This window comes from Aotus nancymaae, unplaced genomic scaffold, assembly GCF_030222135.1.
Source record: "Aotus nancymaae isolate 86718 unplaced genomic scaffold, 86718_ANA_hifiasm-v0.15.2.pri h1tg000065l, whole genome shotgun sequence".
Classification (NCBI taxonomy): Eukaryota; Metazoa; Chordata; class Mammalia; order Primates; family Aotidae; genus Aotus; species Aotus nancymaae.
Genome location: NW_026988480.1, coordinates 10172848 through 10185813, shown reverse-complemented (window position 1 = coordinate 10185813; position 12966 = coordinate 10172848). Strand labels below are relative to the sequence as shown.

Below are 12966 nucleotides of genomic sequence, written 5' to 3'. Positions count from 1 at the left end.
TACCTGATCTTAGCTGCAACCAGGAGACTCCCATGGGAAAGCCGCCTCATAGCTGCAGAACCAGGGGACAGGAGGCCCCATCCCCATCCCAATCCTGCTGTAGGCTTCCTGTCCCTCACTGGTGACCCCGGGATCAATCTGAGACCACCTGGCATCCCACCAAGCACAGGTGGAAACTTCAGGAGCAGAGGAGGCTCCACAGGGTACCTGGAAGCTGGAAGCTTCCTGCTTCCTGGAGGAGCAAAGCTGACCCCTGCAGGTTGGGTGGATCATTTGAGGTCAGGAGTTCGAGACCAGTCTGACCAGCATGGTGAAACCCTGTCTCAACTAAAATACAAAAATTAGCTGGGCATGGTGGTGGATACCTGTAGTCTCAGCTACTTAGGAGGCAGAAGCAGGAGAATCACTTGAACTCTGGAGGCAGAGGTTGCAGTGAGCCAAGATCATGCCACTGCACTCCAGCCTGGGTGACAGTGAGACTCCCTCTCAAAAAAAATACAAAAGTGATGAATGAAATGTCTGTCAGTGGTGTCCCTTTTGCCTGTAGTGCTTGGCCCAGTACAGGGTGGCTTAGCCCTGTGTGCTGTGCCCTAAAACTTCATCAGAGCTGCTACCCTGATGGCATCTGCAGAAGGGCCTCAGGAATAATGTATGTGAGGGTGCACGATCTGCAGTGCCTGCAGCCTTCCTTGGGGAGGCCTGGCCTGGAAAGGCTCCTCTGATTACAGCTGATAGGAGCCCTAGATACCATGCTAGGGACAGACACTGCAGCAATCTTGGGCACTGGCCTAGATTCTTTGCACCTGGCTCTTGGGACCTGCCACCTGCCCACCTACACACCTGAGAGCACCTGTCCAGGTGCAGACCATGGGGAGCAAGAAGCTGACATCCAGGACCACTCGGCCACGTGAAAGTGTTTAACCAGATGTTGAGGGTGGAGGAGGAGGCTGAGGGCTTCGGCTAGTCCTGGGGTATCCTTCAGGCTCCCCACCCATAGTGGATAGGACTGAGAGTGTGTAGGGGCACTTGTCAGAAGTTACTTAGACCCAACATGCAGGTGTATTTAGTGTCTGGGACTGTTTTAAAGCCTATCCTTCTGTTTCAGGCAAGTGCTGTGGCACTGCCACAAATGTACCCACTGCCTGGGACACAGGTGTGGAGGGGAGCCAAGGGTCAGGCCACATTCTGAGCAGGTTGTCATAGAGACACAGGGTGCACTGGGGGCCCGGCAGGGGCCATGAGGGTGTGTCTCGGAGGGAGGAGGGCACTGAGGCTGAGAAAGGTCAGCATAGCACAGGCAGGTGCAGTTGCTTTCCCAGGCTGGGCCTGAGCATGTGCCCTGTGGGGCCAGGCAATATAGGTGGTGGGTAGAGCCTGAGAACAGGAGAAACCTGGCAGGGGGTTACTCCTTACTCCAAGCTAAGGGTTTGCTCTTAGCTTGGGCTGGAGATGTAGAGGGAAGGCCTAAGGGGTAACTGTCTCCCTACCTAGGACAAAGTCCCCAAGCCTGGCCTGGCCCACAGGCACGTAGCACCTGGCCAGTCTGGGCTGGCATCTGGCTTCCCTGTCTCCATCTCAGCTCTGTGTCCTGGATTCTGGGTTGTGTGGCCTCCGCTGGAGCCTCCTGGCCCCCATGGTGGCTGCCTACTGTATCACCTTGCACCTTGCCTGCATCTGGTGCCAAGGCTGATGTCCACACAGGCTTGTGTGCCATCTGTCTGCATAATCCACTGGGGTAGAGCCCGGCTCCGTGGTCACTGTGTGTCCTCAGCATCCAGAATAGCCAATACAGGTAGCAGGGGCAAAGGGAGACAGCAGGACAGCCAGAGGTCTTGGTCCTGGTGCTCCTTCCTGCCCAGAGGCTGCCCCTGGCCTCATCTTTAGTGGCCACTGGGAGTGACTGTAAAGGTTAGGGGAATTGGGGGCTAGGAGCCAGTTTCAGTTCCAGCATCCAGGGTGGTCAACCCTGGGCCCAGAAGACTTCAGAGGACCAGAGGAAGAGGTGGGGACAGCTGGCGGAGCTATGATCTATGACTAGTGCCCTACCCGGGGTGGGTTCACTAGAGGGGCTCAGGATTGCCGGGGCCAGTTCAGGGCTCCATAGCACTACCTTCCATTGGAGGAGGGGCCTAAGTAGGGTCTTGGCCAGGGACCGGGCTTGAGTCTGTATTTTGGCATGGGAGGTTGGCAGGATTCCAGCTAAAGCACCCAGCTGCACTTGAAACAGTTTGTCCTGTTTTTCTTTTATTTGCAGTTTCCCGAGACAGAACAAAATAAGAATAATTTTTGTACACTTACAAGGCTCAGAAAGAAAAGACAATGAAACTCAGCAAAAAGAGAGAGGAGGGGAGGCCAGCCAGCACCGTGGGCAGCCGACCCCTGCAGCGCTGGCCAGCGGCCGCCACCACCACACCGCGGACACCTAGCTAGCAGAGCGGTGTGGCTTGCTCTTTAGGGGTCATGCAAAAGAATTATCCCCCAGAAAAAAAATCCCCAAATTATCCCAGACAGGCAGCTCCGTGGAGGTGACAAGGTGAGAGGGAGAGGAGGGGAGGAGGCCCCAGGACGCCAGGGTGGCCGGCCGATGGGCCACGCGCTGTCCGTGGTGAGCCCTGCCGCTGTCCCGTGGCCCAGGGAGCCACTGGTGCGGAGCCCGGCAGATGTTTACCCTGTGTTCGTGGATGGGGACAGCTGTCCTGGGCACAGCGTGGACAGAAGGTGGTGTCCACTCTGAGTGTTCATCGGTGGACAGTCCCCTTGGAGTTTAGGATCCTGTGTCCTGTTCCCCATTCTGTGCCCCTCCCTTGGCTCGATTTGTGGGGGAAGATAAAGAAAATCCTTGTTGAAAACGACGTGAATTGAAGGTGGGCAGGCACTGGGGCAGGAGCCCCTGACCCTCTGCAGTCAGGGCTCCTGACCGCTCCCACCCAACCTGGCTTCAGACCCACCCGCAGCCCCACTGTGCTCGGGCTTGCCCTGTCCCTGAGCCTCCCCATGGTACACACCATAATGAGGAGCGGGGGACCCACTGCCTCGAACCCAGGCAGCCGACGCTCGGGAGCACCCGCCCTCCATCCGCTGGTGTCCTGGGCCCTGTGCCCATGTGTTTCTGTCTCCAGCCCACCTTATCTCCATGGCTACATCCCTGGCCTAACTTAGAAGGTGCCCTCACACGCACTGCAGCCCACCAAGGCGCTGGCACACCTGACACTGTGCGGGCAGCACTGCCCTCACGCCTCCCATGTGCACTGGGCTGGCTCCCACCATAGCCTTTGCTTCCTTCTGCTCCCAGCCCAGATTCCAAAGGCACTCCCACTGCAGCAGACCCCTGCATGGACCCTCGTCAAGGCCCAGAAACCCGGCAGCCACCACCTCTGACCCCACTCTGCCACTTGCTGCACCACCCGACCAAACCCCAAGCCCCAGGCTCCCCCAGACTCCACCAGCAGGCAAATATGCCCAGATACAAAGCCTGGCCTCCCCTTCCAGCCTCAGCTGGGGGCTCAGGAACTTGAGCGAGGCTGGCAGTCCTTGGTCAAAAGTCTGCTCCCACCTGCATGGGGGCTGGGCGGGGCGGGGTGGGGAAGAAGCCAAACAGGCCAGCGGGAGGACCAAGGGGCGGAAACAGGGTAGGGAGCTGCCAGTGCATCTGCTGCTGGCCGGTAGAGAAGGGACAGATGCCTCACACACAGGAGGGAGAACAGCCCAGGCAGAGTCCTCTCGCCACAGCTGGCTGCATTGGAGCTGTAGCCAACAGTGCTGTCTCTTGCCCGGCAAGAGGCCTGAAGCTAAACTGTGCCCCTCTTTGCACTTTATTCCTCCAGAAGGACCATAGCTGGAGCCCTGGGTCTGTGGGGGCATCTCTGATGGCCTTGGGGACGGGACTCCAGTCTCCTCAACACTCCAGGGGATGAGGGGCCAGCCTGGGCTCTGCCAAAGGGCTGTCTGTGCTGGGTGTGTGGGGATACCGGGCTCGGAAAACCCACACCTAGCCCTTCAGGGGATGAAAGGAGGGGAAGGGAAAGCAGGAACAACAGCAACTCTCAGGCACGACTAGCGGGAAAGGAGGCAGCCCAGCGGGCCCCCACAGCCCCTCCCAAGAGACAGCTGACAGTCACGACAGCCAGCGAGCACACCACGTGGAGCCCATGCGTTGGCGGGAGGATGCAGACGCCTTAGGTGTGGGGTGTGTGCGTTACCTACAAACTAACACCGTTCAGCACGCGATGGGGGCCTGGCGGACAAGTTCATGTCCCAGCTGGTCCCCCAGAGGGCCAGGAGCACAGACGGACACACGTGGAGCTTGGGTGGGGAGCGGCCCCACGAATGCCAGTGATTTTTACAGCTTTTTCCTTCCTTTAGTTTTTTTTTTTTTTTTCATTTCATCTGATGTCAATTTTTTTGTGTGGTTATCGTCGTCATCTTGTTTTTTTTTGTTTTGTTTTTAAACAAATCACATCTGGTCTTGTTTTTCTGCAGACACAGGCACCAGGGGAGGGAACGAGGCAGACACAAACATGCGACAGGCAGGCCGTGTGCCCGAGGGCAGTCGGGCTCCAAACACCAACTCTGTCCGGCGAAACCAGGGCGCAGCTCTGAAACGGGGCGGGTGGGTCAGCTCTTCAGCAGCCCCTCTCCTGTCCACCCCCAGGCTCTGCTGTCTGTCTGCCACGCGGCACCGCAGGGAGGGTGAAAGTTAACGTCCAGAAAAGGGCCCACTCAAGAGAGGGGTTCAAGGTGCCCAGCCCAATTACTACCATCCCTGTAAAACTGGGCTCTGGGCCCGCTGCACCCGCCACCTGGGGAAGTCTGTCTGGGGCTCTAACAGTCCTCACAAACAGGGCACAGTGCCCAGGAGTGCGCTCCCCGGGGCCCATCCACCCACAACCCACCCAGCTCTGGCCAGCGTGATGGCTCAGGCACTCGTCAGCTCCTCAGTCCTCTGGGGAGGCCTGCCACACCCAGCCTGCTGTGGTCCCTCACATCATTCCCGTGGCCTCACTAGGAAAGCTCAGGGCCACCCCAGGCATGGTATCTGCCACAGGCCCCACTGCTCCCCATTGCCTCCCCGGGCTGCAGCCACTCACATCACGGCCACCCCTCTGCCCAGCTGTCACTTGGGCCAGGGCACTCACCTTCACTGCAGCGGGGCCACGGGAGCACCCGAGCAGTGGAAGTGCACGTTCTGCCACTTGCCATCGCGGCGGTGCCACACGCGGGTCTCCTCAGACTGGCTGGTGCGGGGCCGGCCCTGCCCGTCGATGTACTGCGTGAGCCGGATGTAGGCGATGCAGGCGGCATCCTCGCCGATGACGTGCACGTGCGGGTTCAGGATGGTCGTGTGGATCGGCTTGCTGTTCTTGGCCAGCACTGGGGATAGCAGTTCGGGGGTCTCAGGTGCTGTGGCTGCCCGGTGCCCACCTTCCACCCCACCAGCGCGACCCCTTCCCTCTTAACTCCCCTTATTGGGGAAGCTCGGCTCTCCTGGGAGCCGCATGGGCCCTCCAAGAGTGAGATTCTGGGGGCCAGGTATGGCCTCTGTGGGTGGCGGGGGGTGCTGGCTAACCCTGGACACAGAGGGGCAGGGTTTCCATAGGCAGCCACCAGGCTGCCCTTGGGAGGGGTCGAGGGGCTCTCCTAGGGGCACCGCCCCCTCATGCCCTCCTCGGCTCCCTCACTCACGGTTCTCGAAGTAGAATCTGTGGAAGTCCATCCCTTCAACCAGGTTGCCCAGTGCTTCAGGCTCAAATGAGGTCAGCCCTGGGTCACAGATTTTCCTGGGGGCCAAATCCAAGTGAGGAGGGGCCCTGTGGACCCCAACTTGAAGCAGGCCCCCACCCAGAATCCCACATCCTTGTCCTGCACAGCCCCCCCCAGCCCCGGGGACTCACGCGTAGGCCTCAAAGTCACCGTTGTTGACGGCCTCGATGAGCTGCTCCGTGGTCTTGATGATCTCCTGCTTCCGGGCTGTGGGGAGACACGGCCAGGTGACCATGGGCGCTGGCCAATTCCCCCCAGACCCCTCCACACAGCCCAGGGGAGGGCCTGGGGGAGCGCCAGCTGCAGCCACTCCGTGTTCCTGCTGCTCCTCGCAGAACAGATCCTCTCAGCCCTCTCCCCAGTGGCTTCCTCACTTCCAAGTGCAACAGCTTCCATCTTACTTAACTAAAATATTTGTGAATGACAGAAATGTTCTATCCACATTACAAAATGCCTGGAAAATGCAGAAAGGGAAAAAAAACGCCCACAATCTACCCGGAGGTTGCCCTCCTGGCCCCACTCGCTGTCCACTGCAGTCTCCCTCCTGCCCACCTGTGGGCCGGCCGCCGGGCCCACCAGACCTCGCCCCACGCTTCCCTGCAGCTTCCCGGCCCCACCCTTCTCCCTAGCCTTGGGCTCTTGGTGCTTCCTTCACCCAGCAGCTCTGGTGAGGGGCTACTGAGTACAGGCACCAGGCGAGAAGGCAGAGATCGGCCTTGAAGAAGGAGCCATCAGCAAGGCCACGCGGAGGCCGAGAAGCAGGAAGCAGCAGGGGGCGGCCAGACGCAGCAGAGGCTGCAGGGTTCCCTGGACCGATGACCAGGGGTGTCCTGGCAGCAGGAAGAGCAAGCTGGTCTCTTGTTCCCCGCTTTCTCATAGGAGCTGCGTCCTGCTGGCTCCACCTGCTTGCAGTCCGGAGCCCACATGCTACCCCTGCAGACACCCCCATTTCCCCACACCCCCATACCCAGCCTCCTCCAGGGAGCCTGACTGTGGCTCCTGCCCGCCCCTCTTGGCTTCTAACAGGCCCAGCCATGCTGATCCTCACTGGCCTCCAGGGCGCCCACCCGCAGCCCGTGTTGCTGCTTTACCTACAGCTTATTCTCATTGTAAAATTTTTTAAACGTGTGGAAGATGCAGAAAGAACAATAGAACCTACATTCTACAGATTCAAATCTTAACATGTTCCTATCCACTTTAGATGCATTTAAAAGAAATAAAGCACCGCACACATAGTTTGAAGAGGGCCGTGTTCTCAATCTTGCTTCATTCACTCTCTTCAGACAGATCTACGGTCTTGAGTGAGGTCCCTAGCCATTTCTGCGAGGATATATATGCAGGCAAGCACACACATGCACACTCACACACAGAACACACGTGCACACGCACGCTCACCTATACACATGAGTAACAGTAATTTCTCAAAGTAATTTGTCCATGGAAAAAACTCAAACCCCCAGAAGTGCACTGGAAGCAGGTTCCTGGGAACTCTCTCTGTGGGGGTCTCTGCACTCCCAGCACTGCGCTCTGTGACCCTCAGGCTGCTGCAGGCCACACCTAGGATGTCACCCTCAAACAGCTGCCTGCCCTGCAGGACACCATTTTCACCAAGAAGGCAGGCCCTGTGGTGACATTTCCACTCTTTAGCTGTGAGCGCTGCCTCCAATGGCCACACATGCGACCTGTCTGTGGTCTAAATTCCCAGAGGAGGAAATCTTTTTATTTTTTTTTTGAAATTGGAGTCTCGCTTTGTCACCCAGGCTGGAGCGCAGTGGCATGATCTCAGCTCACTGCAACCTCTGCTTCCTGTGTTCAAGGGATTCTCCTGCCTCAGCCTTCTGAGTAGCTAGGACTACAGGCGCCCGCCACCACTCCTGGCTAATTTTTTGTGTGTATTTTTAGTAGAGATGAGGTTTCACCATGTTGGCCAGGCTCGTCTTGAACTCCTGACCTCAAGTGATTCCCCCCGCCTCAGTCTCCCAAAGTGCTGGGATTACAAGCGTGAGCCATCGCACCTGGCCAGAGGAGGGAATTCCAAGCACGCCCTGTGGTGGGGTTGCCTTTATCTCTCCCACCAGGCCTCTAGGAGCTCACCTCATCAGGGAGCCCACCTGGCAGCTGGACTGAGTCCATGAAGAAGGCACCACACACCCAGGTGTGCTCATGCACGTGTGTGGGCGCTGCCTGGGAATGCCTGTGCTGCACCTGTCTGCTCTGGGGCCTCATGTCCCCTGCTGCACTGTGACAGGAGGAGGAGCTGAGGGCACCTGAGGAGTGGGGTGAACACATGTTCATGTGTGTGATCATATGCATGTATGTACACGTGATCGCTCATGCCTGTGCGTGTGTGGAAGCATGCATGTGTGCAGGCAGGTGTGCATGGGAATGTGTGTGCATGAAATGCATCCATGTGCATGAGCACCTGTGTGTGCAGTGCCTGTGAGTGTACACAAGTCGTGTGTGCCTGTGTTGTGTGGCGGGGCACCCCTGGGTTGCCCCTATCTGGAAAGACCCTCTGTCCTGACCCAGCTGCACTTCTGCTGCCAGCATGTGTCCCTTTCTTGACTTTCACTAGACCAAGTCATGGATGGTCCTCAGGGCAGTCTTGCTACAGAAGCCCAGTTCCCACCCACCTGATGGACCCTGGAAATCTGCCCCCCAGGAAGGTGGGCTACAGGCTCCAGAGGCCCCTTCCCCTCCAGTTCCTGCTGCGGCCACCACGAGTCCCTTTCCTGGCCCCACTCCACCTGCCCAGCTCCAGGAAGGCACAGGGCTCTGTCCTTGCTCGTGGGCCCCAGGACAGTGGCATATGACACTTGAGGGCCTACCCCACCCCCACCCCAGCTGCTACGTTCTGCCTCTTCACCCTCTGCCTGGCACCTGCCTCTCCCCTGCCTCATGCGCCCCTTTCACCTGTCCTTTCCTGGAGGTGGCTCCAAGCTTCAGGTCTGACCTCTCTTCCACCTGTAGCCAGTCCTCCCAGTAGCCCCTGAGCCAGACTCCACTAAGCTGCCTAGCTCTGTCCTTCTTGCATCAAGAGAGAAGTCTGGTGTCCACATGTCCCAAACACCTCCTGTCACTTAGTTAATCCCCCTTTCTAATGGACAGAGAGCTGCCCCTCCCACTCCACGGGGGTTCTCAGGCGCACAGCAGCGTGCAGCTGGAATGGAGGAGAGTGACATTATTTCATGTGGTTTCCAGTCTGCTTTGGTTCTATCGTTACTTTACACTGGTGGTAAGTGAAACTAATCTTCCGTCTAATGAAGCAATATGCAGTGCTTTTAAACAAATTGTAATTACAAAGGGAGTTGGTGGGGAAAGTGTGTAAACAGAAGAGGAGATGTGTGGTCAGAGTTCCGATCAAGAGTGGTAACCGTGCTGAAGGGTGGGAAGCAGGTCTGTTGTGAGAGCCACCCATCCATTCCACAGACGGTAAGCCAAGCCTGCCTCTGCCCTATGGAATGGTGCTGCCCAGCCTGACCCGGCCCCCACTCCACCTCCCCACAAAGCATATGGGCACTTTGGTGTCCTCGATACCTGGGCCCCTGAAGAAGGGCATGATCCCTGAGGGAGGGGGCCCAACATGAAGGGGTGCCCGGGTGGGGAAGCCTGCTAGCTGAGGACAAGCTGTCCTGGCAGCTCCAGGCACAAAGGGGAGGCAGTGGTAGGGTCTGGGCTTGGAGGGTCTGCCCGTGCCAAGAGCCTCTGCAAGGTCAGGCCTTCCAGGTGCCCCAACGTGAAAGGGAGCTTCAAACTGCCTATGGCTCTCTTTGGGTGAGGTGGCAGGCCCAGGCAGGCCCAACGCGTCCAGCTGGGGCCAGAGTGGGTTCTCATCCTGGCCTGGACTCCTGGGACCCCGGCTGGCCCCAAGTCCCATCTCTCAGAGCCAGAGGTGGCTGCGGGAGGGAGGGCAGCTGCCCAGGGATCAGGCTGGATTTCGTATAATCTGAGATTAGAGAGCGTGGGTGGGGAGAAGACAGGGCCTGAGGCAGGCTGGGGGACACCTGCCCTATTTACACAGCTGGTGGGTGCCTTTTGGAGGAACGAAGGGGTCCATGATTGGCCTGTAGGATGGCCCAGAGCCGGCCACCTTCCGCCTGGGCCCAGGTGCCCTCAGGGCAGTGCCCAGACTCTTCCTCTCCCCAAGTTCCTGGAACATCTCGCCCACCCCTCTCCCAGCCCTGCCCAACCCCTCCCAGGAGGGCCACATGAATCTCCATCCTGCCCTGCTCACAGAGCCTTCCTACAGCCTCTGCCTCCCCAGCCAAGCTCAGGGCAGACTCTGGAGGGGCAGGTCTGTGCTGTGGCCCCTTAAGGTGAGCCTGGGCACTGAGTGCCGAGCTGGCCACTTTGCACCCAGCCCGGGCCCTGTCCTTAGAGGACTCACCCCCGGCTACTGCACAGAACTTGAGGGCAGGCTGCAGCCCTGGGGTGGGTCATGCCAACCTGATGGGGTGACCTTCCAGGCAGGCTCCTTTGGGCACATTCCTCCACGTCTGCAGGGGCAGCAAGCCCCTTAAAATCAGAGGAGCTGCCGTGGAAGTGGTGGGTGTGGGGGGTTCTGACCATTCCCAGAAGCTCTGCTGTGCACCCACCTCAGCTGCACAGTGGCCCCTCCCCATGCTCCCCTCCTTGAGTTCTGGCCGCCCAGGCACCCCGACCCCATCACCATCAAGAACCTGGTCTCTCCCCTCAGCCGCTCGCCTCTGACCCCCTCAGTCAAGCCCTGCTGGGGATCCTCGACCGACCACAGAACGCTCAGGGGGTGAGTGCTCCGCCAGAGGCTGCCCCCGCCCTCTCTGGCACCAGGTGAATCCAGTGCCCCTTTGAGCCTGCAGGATGCATCCCCCTCTCGGACTGCTGCTTCCACTCCCCTTGGCCCTGGTCGCCTGCAGCAACCCCCAGGCCCAGTCTGCAGATGGGATGAGGGCACGCAGACCCTACCTGTTCCTCAGGTACTCACCCAGCCACTGCCCTGCCATGCCGAGCCCTTGGCCCAGCAGCCTCTTCTCTGAGAGCATCTCCACACCACCCCCAGCCTGGTGTCTCCCCACAGGTGGGGGTGGCGGCAGCCCTGGGATGTCATCCATCCCTGTAAGCGATACTGTGGGCAGTCAGCAGACAGGCCGGGAGGTGGCCCAGCCTGGCTCCTCCCTGGCCGGAGAGGCCGCCCAGCCCAGCCTGTGCTTCCCGTCCCGCCCGCTCTGCTTCAGCCTGGCCCTAGCTGCCCCCCAGATCTGCACCCTGCCGTCTGGACTTGGGCAGCTCGAATGCCAGAGTATCTCGGGCTGGGACTGACACTTTTCTCTCCCTGCCCAGCAGGTCCACCTCGACACAAACCGGCAGCTCCTGGCGTGCCAGCCCTTGCCACACGTGTGGACCCTCTGCCGCCCATTCTCCTCCCATCAGGAAAAGCTACAGAACTCAGGGTTGAGAGTGCTGGGGTTGGCGACAAACCTGCTCTTTCAGACACTCTTCCTACACACAGGTGTCACACACGCTTCATAACCATAACCTCCATTTTCAAAGACTCAGTGGCACCTTCATGTGCTCCAAAGCCATTCCCTGGGACCCTGCCCTCCCCTGCAAGCTGGCCCTTCCCAGAACACCACCGCCGGCTCACACTCCCTGAGCCCCTCCGGGCAGCCGCTGCCATGGCCACTCAAGGTGCTACTTACACGGGGCGGGCAGGGGGCCAGGGAGAGACGGAGATGGGCAGGGCGGGGCCCCCACTGGCGAGGGGCCCTCAGCTTCTGGGGTCCCTGAGCCCCTCCTCACAGAGTTCAGGATGTCAGAGATCCTGGGGGCTGGGGCGGAACAGATCAGACATAAACACAAGGCAGGCACGGGGGGCACGCAGGAGAGAAACCCATGGGCAGACAGCCAAGCCAGAGTGGTGGGCACAGAGGGAGACAGGGGGATGGGGCATGAGGGGACAGAAGGGAGGGAGGGAGGATAGAGGGTGTGGGGGGAAGAGGGTGGACATGGGCTGATAGAGGGGATGTGGGGAACAGAGGGAAGTCTAGAGGACAGAGGGGAGCTTGGGAGACAGGGAAACGGGAAATGGAGACACTTAGGAGACAGAGGGGAATGTGGGGGGACAGAGTGGCGTGTAGGGGGTAGAGTGGGGTGTGAGGGACAGAAGGGGTAAGGGGACCAAGGGTGATGTGGGGACAGAGGGGGGTGTGGGGGATAGAGGGGGATGTGGGGGGACAGAGGGGGATGGGGACAGAGGGGGATGTGGGTAGAGGAGGTGATGTGAGGGGATGGAAGGGATGTGGGGGGACAGAGGGGAATGTGGGGGACAGGGGAGGGTGTGGGGGACAGAAGGGAGTATGGGGAGGAAAACGGAAACTGGAGGGAAAGAGGGAAATTTGGGGGACAGAGGGGGGCCTGGGGGACAGAGGGCATGTTGGGACAGAGGGGGTGCTTAGGGGGACGGAGAGGGATTGGGGGGTAGAGGGGTTGCAGTAGGGACCAAGGGGACAAGGGGGGACAGAGGAGACATGGGGACAGAGGGTGCTGCTGGGGACAGCATGGTGCATAGGGAGGAGGCTGCAGGAGTGGAGGCAGATGCTCTCGCTCTCGGGTGGGGTGGGCTGAAGCTGCTGTGGGCAGAGGGCACCCTCCAGGGAGAGGCCGCTGGTCAGCAAAAGCTGTCAGGTAAGTGGTCCTTGAGGAGCACTGGGCGGAGTTACAGGGAGAGGCGGGAGTTGCTGGTGGCAGAGGAGGCCAGGCCAGGCCCCGTGAGGACAGCCCAGGTCAGCAGAGGCCAGGTCTATGATTCTCCATGATAGCCCGTTGGCGAGCTCCAGGGACCCTGGCCGGGGTTACAGTTCTGGCACCTTCCTCAGCCCCTTAGACTGACGGAGGGCGCTCAGGGGTTGGGGTCACATCAGGAAACAGGGTGGCCCTGAGTGCAGGCTCCTGGGCACCATGGGCAGGGTCCCTGGGTGGGTGTACAGTCTGTGGGGCTGGGACAGTGGTCAGCAGAGAGGGCCTAGGGGGCTAGGGGGCCTCAGAGGGGCCAGGGCTGCCCCGGGCTCGGACAGACCCTTTTGGGAGGGTCCTGGGGCTGGATGGTGAGCAGGGAGTGGCAGTGGAAACGAGCCGTGGAGGGGGCTGGGCCCTGAGGGAGAAGCCAGGAGCGGCCCTGCTGGTTAGCGTGGGAGCCCACGGAAGCCCCACCAGGGCAGGACGCCAGGC

At 59.9% G+C, this 12966-nt stretch overlaps 1 protein-coding gene across 11 annotated transcripts in view; it reads right to left on the bottom strand.

Moving 5' to 3' along the window:
* Window positions 1–2223: 2223 nt before the first annotated feature.
* The window catches only part of CAMK2B (calcium/calmodulin dependent protein kinase II beta), a 104659-nt gene continuing 93916 nt past the window's right edge, over window positions 2224–12966 (bottom strand). For 5 of the 11 annotated variants that reach the window (XM_021675876.2, XM_021675878.2, XM_021675879.2 and 2 more), the window contains 5 exons: window positions 11439–11567; window positions 5892–5967; window positions 5683–5777; window positions 5136–5370; window positions 2224–4595 (listed from right to left, as the gene is read on the bottom strand). In XM_021675876.2, coding sequence (XP_021531551.1) covers window positions 5138–5370; window positions 5683–5777; window positions 5892–5967; window positions 11439–11567 — 533 coding nt within the window. In that variant the 3' untranslated portion in view covers window positions 2224–4595; window positions 5136–5137. Of the gene's footprint in view, window positions 4666–5135; window positions 5371–5682; window positions 5778–5891; window positions 5968–11438; window positions 11568–12966 lie in introns of all 11 variants that reach the window. The other 6 variants (XM_021675882.2, XM_021675883.2, XM_021675884.2 and 3 more) reach the window with 2 other exon arrangements.